The sequence below is a fragment of the Sinocyclocheilus rhinocerous genome, unplaced genomic scaffold (assembly GCF_001515625.1).
Source record: "Sinocyclocheilus rhinocerous isolate Xijiao unplaced genomic scaffold, SAMN03320098_v1.1 scaffold1596, whole genome shotgun sequence".
NCBI classification, from domain to species: domain Eukaryota; kingdom Metazoa; phylum Chordata; class Actinopteri; order Cypriniformes; family Cyprinidae; genus Sinocyclocheilus; species Sinocyclocheilus rhinocerous.
In genome coordinates, this window is record NW_015658739.1 from 268,158 (window position 1) to 280,513 (window position 12,356).

Below are 12,356 nucleotides of genomic sequence, written 5' to 3' on the forward strand. Positions count from 1 at the left end.
ACACACACATATATATATATATATATATAAACAAAACCATAATGACCTTGTCAGATGTAGCTCAGGTTATGGGACAAATTCTAAACATTTGCACACACATATATGAGTTTTTAACATTAGTTGTATAGACAAATATTGTTCTGATAGTGTTCTGCTCTGCAGGGTTTGTATGTGAGTAATCGCGAGGGCCCGTCATGAGCCGTCCACCCTCCATGCAACCGCAGATGTGCGGCCCCTGGGAACTGAAAGAGCGGCTGGGAACCGGAGGCTTCGGGAATGTCACACTCTGGCAAAATAAGGTATAATATGGTTCCTTTTTTCATTAAAACAAAGAACTGAAAGAGCGGCTGAGATACAGAAAAGCATTTCACATTCATAAATCCTCTGCAGTGAATGGGTGCCGTCAGAATGAGAGTCCAAACAGCTGATAAAAACATCACAATAATCCACACCACTCCAGTCCATCAGTTAATGTCTTCAGAAACCAAAAACTGTGTTTGTAAGAAACAAATCCATCATTGCGATGATTGCTTCCAACTAATATACGAGTCCTCTCTCCATAATATTGCTTGCGCCAGTGAAAAAGTCTCATCTGGTCTGAATCAGGAGAGAAATATGCACAAATCAAGCACCGTTTACAAGCCAAAACAGCTCTAAACAAATATGTGGCTGGATTTTGATGTGAGAGGACAAAATGAGATGGACTTTTTTACTGGAGGAAGCATTATTATGGATTATGGACTCGTATTTTAAAGAAGAAGCAACGGTTTGAAGTTAAAAACGTCTTGATGATGGATTTGTTTCTTACAAGCATACGGTTTTTGTCTTCTCAAGACATGAACTGATGAACTGGAGTGGTGTGGATTACTTGTGGATTATTGTGATGTTTTTATCAGCTGTTTGGACTCTCATTCTGACGGCACCCATTCACTGCAGAGCATCCATTGCTGAGACACTGATGCAATGCTACATTTCTCCAAACCTGTTTGCATGAAAAAAAAAAAAAAACTCATCTTCATCTTGTATGGCCTGAGGGTGAGGACATTTTCAGTAAAACATTTTTATTCATACATACTTGTGAATGCTGGAATAATATTCCTCTCAGGCATTCAGATTAGTTTTAGGGTTTCAACAACATTCTAATCAGCTTTTCATGTTGCTATGATTTTAGGGCTGAATTATGGCATGATAAAGTTGGGGATGTTGTTATAACGGGATTAAAGTTTTGTATTTAAAGTGAATCAGGCTGATTGGACAAACAGAAGTAGATGACTGTAAAGCCGTTCTCATGACATTCAGCATGCGTCAGTGTGCATTTACTGCCCGCTGTGCATTAGGATCACAAGGACCGGCAGATGCATTACACTGATTTATTGTTTCCTGTTCAAATACATAGTGAAACGCATATTTTCATATAATATATGTGGCTGCAGATGATCACTTTCAGTGTGGAGAAATGTACTCTATAATTATATTAATTTATGATAAACGATTCACGCTTCATATTGGAAATCTGTTACTTAAAGTCTAATTTAATGAAAATTAAAAATAAAGTCTAATTTTATGAAAATTACTTCAGAAATATTTAACATTTAAGATCAGATTTCATCTAAAATTTGTACATTTTTCATTTAAAATTGGTTATTATAACTTGGTTTCAGTTAAAAATGGTTATTATAAAATGTGTTTATGCATATATTTATAAAATTATACATGAATGCATATATATATATATATATATATATATACAATTTGAGGTTGTAGTCAGGGTTATTATCATTAACGTAAACTGAAACCATAAAAATTTGACTACTTGAAATAAAATAAAAAATAGAATAAAATAAAATAAAAAACTTGCAAAGGCAACATTTCTCACTTTTGTATTAAATTAACTAACACTAACTAAACTAAAACTTAATAATAAAATAAAAGCTTGCAAAGGCAACATTTCTCACTTTTGTATTAAATTAACTAACACTAAATAAACTAAAACTTAATTTTAAAAAATATATAGATATATAATTAATATAAAAAATGAAATCGTATTCAAAATGTTAACGAAAACTATAATAGTATATCAATGATACTAAAATAAGACTGGTTGTAGAATGGCACAGTGATTGACTAATAGTTTATTAGGATTGCTATTCCAGACTCAAAGATGTTGATCCAATAGCATGTACTATGTAACTAAGTCACATTTCATGTTTATTTGTTTCTCAAATTGGGGTCACAGCGCTTTTTTTTTTTTTGGTGGTCTGCCGGTAAACAGCCCACCGACGTCGTCCCACCCCATCCTGGATAAAGGTGTGTGAAAGTCTTAAAATAGAGGCACTTCAGATTCCCATAATTTAATCTTCACAGCACTGGGATTTTAACAATGAGATGTTCTCAAGAAAGAGGAAATGCATCTACCTGCTGTGTCCCACTTCCTGTCACGGGTGACCTCATGATCACTCACTGCCTGAAACTGGCATATATTCTCACACGCACACAGGTTTACGGAGCATGTAGTCTTTAAGGAATGCTCAAGTGCATTAAACATTAACAGCTTTAATTAGTGCTGTTTGTTTGGTAGGTAAATCATCACTAGGACTCAGTGATGACATGTTGTTGAGGAGAGGAGTGTGCTGGTGCTTTACTAAATGATCAGACGCACCATTTTCACCTTCTGGACCATAAAACAGGTGAAAAAAATCCCAAGGATGGACCTGATCCATATCTACAGGTCAGAAGATCAGGTTTTATTGTCTGTGTACATCCTCTCCAGCACAGACTCACACCCTTTTATGGTCAGTAGTATGACATCGTGTCATGTTACTAATAATTAGGGTGTCGGTGAAGCGGATGTTGATGACCACTCACTGAAACCAGTGTGGACGCTGTGCATGTGCAAACATCTGAGACCAGCTTGAATAATCAAATAATAAATGAAGAGCGGAAGCATTTTCACTAGTGGACTCAGAGGTTTGGACCTGTCAGTGCAGCTAATTAAAGACTCCCGATGTGATGACATTGAGTTTACTAAGTGCAGTGCATCATGTTCGCTTACTCACCTGATTGCATTGGTTTGTCTCTTTCTCCCGTTTCCGCATGATCTCACCGGTTGTCATAATTCCTGTCATGAGGAGAGACGTGAACTAAAGGAAGTGAAGTAGGAAATGGGCAAGGTGGAATTCAAGTGAATTCACTTTTTGATTTCCTCTCTGAATTTCACTTTATTCGTCACTTTATATATATTCATAAATATATAGTCACACTTTAGTTTAGGGACCTATTTTCACTTTTAACTAGTTGCTCATTAGCATACATAATACTAGCATATTGGCTCTTTATTAGTACTTATAAAGCAAATATTAATGCTTTATTCTGCATAATATTTTAGATCCCTTAATACAACCCTAGGCCTAAACTTAACAAATAGTTAAAGTTAAACTCAACTAACTGTTAATAAGCAGCAAATTAGGAATTTATTGGGGCAAAGGTCGTAGTTAATAGTTAGTTAATAGTGAGAATTGGTCCCCAAACATAAGTGTGACCATGTATGTCAAAAGTTTTGCTTGCGAAGTTTGTTTGTGGCTCTTTCTTTGCAATAAATGACAGTTTAATAATAATAATAACAATACATTTTATTTGCAATGCAACTTGCTTATACTCAAAACGCTGCGATAAATGACTTTAGTAATATTAATACATTTGAAATCATTTTTAATAATAATAAATGTATATCTATTCATCTATCTATTTATATCTATCTATCTATCTGTCTATCTATCTCTCTATCTATCTTTGTATATGTATATATCTATCTATATATATATAGTTTCAAGAAATCGACTAAAATACCTTTTTAGTAATTTTTTTACCATGCATTATGTATTATTTTGCTTGTTTTGATGTATTTAGTATAAGCAAGTTGCATTGTGAAAAAAAATATTATTATTATTAAAGTGTGTGTCGTTGGAGCGTTTTGAGTATAAGCAGGTTGCATTGTAAATAAAATGTATTGTTATTATTATTATTAAAGTGTCATTTATTGCAAAGAAAGAGCCACAAACAAACTTTGCAAGCAAAACGTTTGACAAAAAGCAGTTTGCTAATGTTTAAACAATAGATCATTTGCTGAAAATGAAGCTTAAATGTATTGTGAGATGTTGTGAAATACTAGTGGATCATTTCCACTTTACCATTTTTTGTGGCTGCTATACATCAGAATACCATGGTATTACCATCTGATACCATCACATTTCTATGTTACTGTTAATGTTTTTAACTATGAATTTGCCTTTTGTCTCTGATGTTTCCTAACATGTGTTGGTATATCTGTGTGTGTGTGTGTGTGCAGGAGAGCAGTGTTCAGATCGCTATCAAACAGTGCCGGCAGGAGCTCAGCGCCAAGAATAAGGGCAGATGGAGTTTAGAGATTCAGATCATGAAGCGGTGAGTATATCCTGTCCAGAGTCAATTAATAAATGTATATCTATTCATCTATCTATTTATATCTATCTATCTATATATCTATCTCTCTATCTATCTTTGTATATGTATATATCTATCTATATATATATAGTTTAAAGAAATCGACTAAAATACCTTTTTAGTAATTTTTTTACCATGCATTATGTATTATTTTGCTTGTTTTGATGTATTTAGTATAAGCAAGTTGCATTGTGAAAAAAAATATTATTATTATTAAAGTGTCATTCGTTGGAGCGGTTTGAGTATAAGCAGGTTGCATTGTAAATAAAATGTATTGTTATTATTATTATTAAAGTGTCATTTATTGCAAAGAAAGAGCCACAAACAAACTTTGCAAGCAAAACGTTTGACAAAAAGCAGTTTGCTAATGTTTAAACAATAGATAATTTGCTGAAAATGAAGCTTAAATGTATTGTGAGATGTTGTGAAATACTAGTGGATCATTTCCACTTTACCATTTTTTGTGGCTGCTATACATCAGAATACCATGGTATTACCATCTGATACCATCACATTTCTATGTTACTGTTAATGTTTTTAACTATGAATTTGCCTTTTGTCTCTGATGTTTCCTAACATGTGTTGGTATATCTGTGTGTGTGTGTGTGTGTGTGTGTGTGCAGGAGAGCAGTGTTCAGATCGCTATCAAACAGTGCCGGCAGGAGCTCAGCGCCAAGAATAAGGGCAGATGGAGTTTAGAGATTCAGATCATGAAGCGGTGAGTATATCCTGTCCAGAGTCAATTTCCTGTTTTCTGTAGGTCAGTACAGTTCACACACACACACTCTCTCTCTCTCTCTCTCTCTCTCTCTCTCACACACACACACACACACACACAGACAGATCTGAAGAGGCATTTACATGGAAGTCTGATCAGCGTCAGAGAGGCTGGATCATGTACATTAAAAACAAACTATTACTGTTTTTGGTGCAAAAACTCTACAAACATTGTCAGTGGACTTCCTGGTGATTAAATAATAAATTAAATAATAAAAATAGAGTTTGCCGTGACCCATCAACAGTAATTCTGCTAATGACTACACCTGTGTTTTTTGGCTGATATCGTGTTGGTTTTCACGTCATAGCAGATGCTTCTTTAAAGAAAAAGCATCATTTTCATGGTATTTTTCCGTCTTTCGCCCACTGAATCTCTTCTATGTTTACCATCTTTTAATGTGCAAGCGACCACGCAAAGCCTTCCGTTGTTATTCGTCTATTTATATATGTTTTTATGAACAAAAGCTCTGAGCAAAACAAAGAGGGATGAATTTATGACACCACAGTAGTAAAAAGTGACCCAGTCTTGCGGCTGCAGCATCGGTTTGCGTCGTCACAACACCTTCAGGCTCATCTTAAATTAGGAGCGAGTGCATCTCTGGTTTTCTCGGGAGGTTTTCCTCCTGTTACTGGTTTAGGGGTGAGTTTGTTGTGGCCGTATTCATGTCCAGTTGTTTATTGGAAACTGCTTATTGTATTAAGGCGTATTTGGGTGTGATCACATGCAAACTATTATGAAGAAATATTATCAAGTTTTTGAAGGCTCTCCAGGGGACAGTTGTTTCATTGTACCATCTTTGTCAGATATTTTGGAGTTTAAAGTGTTAGTTCACCCAAAAATGAAAATGAAGCTATCATTTTTCACCATGGGGCCAGTTGCATAAACTGTGTGTTAAAACTGTGTGTTAAGAACTAGTCTTAGTAGTTTTTTCAGATTTAAATTAGACCAATGTTTTGTTTTTATCCAACTGACTTAAGAAAGGTATGACCAAAAGATAAAAAAAAGACTAAATTGTAAGATTAGCCTAAGCATTTTCTGCAACTGTGCTTCTTTCTTTACTGGAACACAAAATTAACTTAAAAATGTCTTGCACTCATTCATATAATAGCAGTGAAAAGCAACCAGCATCAAGATTTAAAAAAAATTGCAAAATTATCTCAGAATGGTCTCATGCGACACATGTTGTATATTCCAAGCGTTCTAGGGGTATACAATGGGGTTTGAAGAAAATGTATTATTTAGTGGAAATCCTGACCTTGGTGGCTAATCTTCTGTGCACAGCTTGTGTTTGTTGCAGTAAGTTATCATGTTTACATCTGCCATTCTGACTCATCTGACAACTGGAGCTATTCAACTCAGTGAAGAAAGTACACAGATAGTTTTTGGGGATTTCTGGCCATTGTATTTCATGTTGCGTTTTTAATAATCTCGATTTCGCAAAAGTGCACTGGTGTGCTTTTCTTAGATTTATTAGAAATGTATTTTTAATTGTTCATTCCAATGATTATGAAAACTAAATAATTGAGATAAAACAATTATTGTTGATCTCATTTATTTTTATTATTTTTTATATTATTTTCTTAAATGTGTGTATATATATATATATATTAGGGCTGTGCGATTAATCGAAATCGAATCGAAATCGCGATTTGAGACGTTGCGATTTCCTAATCGCAAAGCCTGCGATGTGGACGCGATATTACTCTGTTCCAGAGCATATGCATGACTGCCAGCCTTGAGTTGCAATCTTACTTGCCCTGGGCAAGAGTGAGCGCACCCCCAATCAGCGCTGCTCTAGGCAAGGCAAGGCAAGGCAAGGCAGGCAGGTTTATTTATATAGCACATTTCATACACAATGGTAATTCAAAGTGCTTTACATAAAAGAAAAGAAAAAAAATAATCACAACAATAAAACAAGGAATTTAAAAACTTTGAAAATGATTTTAAAAAATTGATTTAAGAGGTTTAAAATGAATTTAAGAAAACGATTATACATAGTAAGAAATACAGTTCATTTATTTATAAAAAAATAAAAAAATATTTTCTGGGAAATTCAGTAATTAAGTTAATTCTGTAAAAGTAGTTATACCATTATAATCTTGCCTGCTGAAGAAAAAAACAATAGAACCCCTCCCAAAACACAATAACAACTGTAATGGATTTCAGGGTTATAATGGGAATCTGTTTGGTTTTAATGTAAACTATAATGGTGTCTATTTGATGGATTTGGATTCTATTGGTGGGACGTAATCTGGCAGATGGCAACCAATAGAACAACAGTAATTCCTATTGGAATAATGCCCAAAACAAAAAATAATTTTGTAATGGTTTAATTACAGTATATTTAGTTCAAGGAAACCCACTGTTTAAAATCCACTGTTCTTTTTTTTATTAATTCAGTAAATGCATGATGTTTCCCAAGTCACTGAGTAATTGTGGTAAATCAATAATCACGTTCTCAATATTGACCAAAATAATTTTGATTATGATTTTTTCCATAATCGAGCAGTTTTGCCATATTTTATATATATTTCATATAATAATTATATAATATTTTATATTTTTATACCAATCTTTGGCCTCTTCCAGTGGAAAAAAGCACCATAGTACAGTAATGGTAAATTTTGTGGTACTTTGATACACACACAAGTTGATTCAAACACACACAGTGTTATTTATATTGAAAGAACATCATAGCATTACCAAAGCACATGTCCAGTAAACCTTAGTCATACTACTGTGGTTTTTATAGATTTTGATTTTTGAAGAATTCTTCATCCAGCACAATGGGTGCTAAATTTATTAACCTATGTGTTGTGAAAGAGTTAAATTGTGCTGTTTAATATGCATTTGAATAGTTGAAGTATTTCTGTGACGTTTTGGTGTGGTTGGATGGATTGTGCTACTTAACCAGGCTGCAGTGGTTGTGTGACGAGAGCGAGGGGTTGGGGGACGTGTTGGTTTTCTCAGATTTAAAGCAGGCTGTCCCCAGACTTGGTCTGAGCCACAAACCTGGACTCAAAACACCATCTTGTAGAGCTCAGTGTATAAAGCCAAACCACAGAGATCACACACACACACACAGATGTTTTTGGGGAACACACCCAGGCCATCTGAGTTTCTCTATTGCACACACTCTAAAAAATGCTGGGTTGTTTCAACCCAACTTTGGGTCAAATATGGACTAACCCAACTTTTGGGTTAAAAATTTAATGTAAAAATTTAACCCAACTGTTGGGTTAGTCCATATTTGACGCAAAGTTGGGTTGAAACAACCCAGCATTTTTAGAGTGCACATTCAGTGATCATCAACCCTTAATTAGGATGATATCAGTGTTGGGTCTCAGAAATGACCTTCAGTATCAGCTGCTCAACCTTTTTTGTGGAGGGAAAAGAACCCCATCATGTTTTCCAGGGTATTGACTGTATTGGCAGCAGCTCAGAAATAAAACTGACGTCAAAACAGCACGCAGTTTGATTAAAGTCACCCGTCGTGATAAATGACCAGTGATTGTCAGAGCGTGTTAGACTCTAACCCCGTGAGCAGTCATGCAATGATAACATACCATTTGTGATGAATCTTTGCTGTCTGTGTCAGAACTTTCCAACAAGGATCTTTCTCAGATTAAGATTCAGAGCGCTGATTGGTATAAGCTTTGGTCATCTTGAAACTCTAGTAACACTGCAAAAATGGCAACTTAATACATTTTTATTGGCCTTCTTGACTAGTTAAAATATCTACAAATCTTTCAAACAAAAAGCAACACTACATAAGATATTGTAACAATTTTCAAAAGCATGCATCTTTAATATGAGTGTATTTTGACTTACTGCAATGGAAAAATTTACTTATTTTCAGTTTAAAGGGGTCATGAACTGAGAAATCAAATTTCCCTTGATCTTTTGACATACAGGTCAATGTACTATAAAAACATCCTGTAAGTTTCAAAACTCAAAACTTTCTTGTTAGCTTAAAAACAGCTTTTATTGAAGCCAAGCTCAGAAAACAACTCGTTTTGGAATGTGCCACTTTATGACCTAAGAGTGTGGCTAAGCCCCACCTCCGCATGAGAAGATCAACGCCTGCTTCTACAGCACTGCCTCTTTAGCCCCGCCCACTTATACATGCACGTAAAAGGAGGAGAGGAAATACTAGAGAGACGCAAACACAGGATTACTCCATCAACAGAACCAAACAGATGACATTACAAGATCCCAAGACACTAGTGTAAGTTGTGAAAAATAGTCTTTGAATTGCCTTCCTCGTGATCCTAACATATCTAGACCAGACGCGTGTGCTGTTGCGTCATGTCGCGAATCCATTACTCTTTCATGTCATGAGCCCTTTAGTTTAAACAAGTTAAAAAAATTTGCGAGTGCAGATGCCAAGACAAGATACACTCTTATTCAAGATATGTAGAGTTTAAAGAAATTGCCTTTAAAGTCACAATGTATGAAAGGGCTTGAGGCTCAAAAAATGTGTGCAAATGAAACGTTCACAATAACATCAATAAGATGCATTTAGAAAACAGTGAATTTCCATTTAAAGTGACGCAATTTTGCCATTTTTAAGGTTCCTAATATTGTTTTGGGAGTCTCCTACAATAGGTTTACATGCATGCACGGTCAACAAATGCTTTTTTTCCCTCAAAATATGCATTTATCACCTAATTTTCCAGCGATTCTCAAACGATTCGTTCAAAGCAGTTCTAGATTCAGTCTCTCTAAACCCTTCCTTTCCTTGAGCCTGCTCTGCTCTGATTGGTCAGATGGCCCAGTCTGTTGTGATTGGTCCACCGCGTTCAGCTCGTGTCGGAAACGATTCGGCCATTGCCACAGTTCCGTATTTTGAACGTTCAATAGAAAATATCAACATCTATAATTTATCATATTTACAGGTTGTGATCAGTGGGGTCAGCTGATCCAAATAAACTGGACACTGATTCATCTCTCAAGAGCAAGCGTTTGTGAATCCCGCGTTGAACTCCCCGAGATTAGAGAAACAGTCGTCAGTAAAATGACGGGAACACAAAAAAAGATTGGGGTCGTACTGCTGTGATACAGTGGAAAAAATGACGACTCGTTTCAGCTGTTCAGAGTCGATTCTTTCTTTTGGGAGGCAATAACTTTATTTATTGTGCACTTTCGGCTTTACAAATTAGCAGATCGTTTACATTCACTTTCACATTACACACTACCTGTGATGTGCTCTATATTCAGTGCACTAGAAAAGAAAAGCTTAAGAGACGTAATGAAACGCCTCTCATGCAACTCACCCGTCTTTACTCAAGACCTAATATTTGTTATTACAGCAATTAAGTCAGAATGTTTGCCTGTGAAGGTTAAAACGAACTGTTTATGTTCTCAGATGATAGTTGTAGGTGTTGCCGCTGCAGTTCTGTTATGGTGCCTGGAATACATCTGGTTTTACTCCTCTTTGTCCTGAGCGTGTGTTTTATAGGTGGGCTTGCCAGCCGTCTGAATATTACAAACACATTTTTAATAACCACATTATGTAAGGCAGATTATGAGGGGTTTGTATGTACGTTGAGTTCTCTGTCTCTGTTCTGGCAGGTTGAATCACATGAATGTGGTGGCAGCGAGAGATGTTCCAGAAGAGCTCCAGAAACTGGCCACAAATGACCTGCCATTGCTGGCCATGGAGTACTGCCAGGGAGGAGACCTACGCAAGGTGTGGTGCTTGCAGAAATGTTTTTGGGCATGTACTATGGTGATAGCATGGGTTTTTGAACATGAAGCATAGTAATAACATAGTGTATGAATATTCTAATGATTTAGTTGTAGGGCTGAATGATTAATTAAAATAAAAAAATAAATGCACTGCATGTTTCAGAGTGAAGCGCGGCACTGTGTTCATTTACACATGAGCAGCTCATTATCCACAGCAACTCGGTTTAGTAAATTCTGCTCCACACAAAATCCTTCTCTGCATCTGCTCTGAGTTGCATTTGGAAACACAACATGCACCAACCATCTTCCCAAATTTGTAATGAGAAGCACTTATCAACAAAAGAGACGCTTTAAGGGCTCCCTACGGTTTTTGGTCAAAATAAATGTTTGATTGGTTCAGTGTTTGAAAATGAAGACATTAAGTCAGCCATAAATACTATTATTGTAATTTTGCAGTTGTAATGTAAAAAAAAAATATTAATATTATATTATTTTGTAAGTACTAGCCTAATTTTAGTAATTGTTTAGTAAAATATTGCAATAATATTTATTTTATTTTTATTTAATAATTGTTATATTTTTATTTAGTAATAATAATAATAATACTTTTTATTATTATTTTATAGCCATATTGATATAAACCGTTCTGCTCAAAAGTTGCAGAATCTGCGAAAATGCTAATAATTTGAACAAAATAAGAGGGATCATAAAAATTGCATGGTATTTTTTATTTAGTATAGGGATGCACAATATATAACTTAAATACAAGAAGCTCTAAAAGATTTTTATGTTAAATCTACGGGAAAAAAATGTTAAGGTTACAACTGCATGTGTGTGGGGAAAAAAACAGCAGTGATTGATTTTATTGTAGTTATTTTCAAAGCTTTCAAATGTACAAAAGGTTTATTTAGTTCCGACAAGTAAGATTTTGCTCAAAACTAACCACAATTAAAAACAATTTGTTCATAATCTCTGCACAGGAGAGACTTGGTGTTGTTTTTCAAACAAAAGGAAAGATTAATCGATATCGGCATATCGGCCAAAATGAGTCGAAAAATAACAGCATATCGGATATCGGCAAAAATCCTGTATCGTGCATCCCTAATTTAGCACTGTCCTGAATAAGCTATTTCACATAACAGATGTTTACATATAGTCCACAACACAAAATAACAGCTGAATTTATAAAAATTACCCTTTTCAAAAGTTTACTTAATCTTTCTTAATCATCTGTGTTGTTATAGCCAAATAAAACATTGTATGGGTCAAAATTATAGATTTTTCTTTTATGCCAAAAATCATTAGGATATTAAGTAAAGATCGGCGTTCCATGAAGATATTTAGTAAATTTCCTACTGGAAATATATCAAAACTTAATTTTTGATTAGTAATATGCATTGCTAAGAAC

General features: G+C 34.9%; 1 protein-coding gene across 1 annotated transcript in view; it reads left to right on the top strand.

Annotated features, from left to right (window-relative positions):
- Positions 1-194: 194 nt before the first annotated feature.
- Positions 195-12,356, top strand: part of LOC107722850 (inhibitor of nuclear factor kappa-B kinase subunit beta-like) — a 35,705-nt gene continuing 23,543 nt past the window's right edge. The window contains exons 1-3 of the mRNA XM_016531345.1: positions 195-299; positions 4,346-4,440; positions 10,832-10,949. Coding sequence (XP_016386831.1) covers positions 195-299; positions 4,346-4,440; positions 10,832-10,949 — 318 coding nt within the window. The remainder of the gene's footprint in view (positions 300-4,345; positions 4,441-10,831; positions 10,950-12,356) is intronic.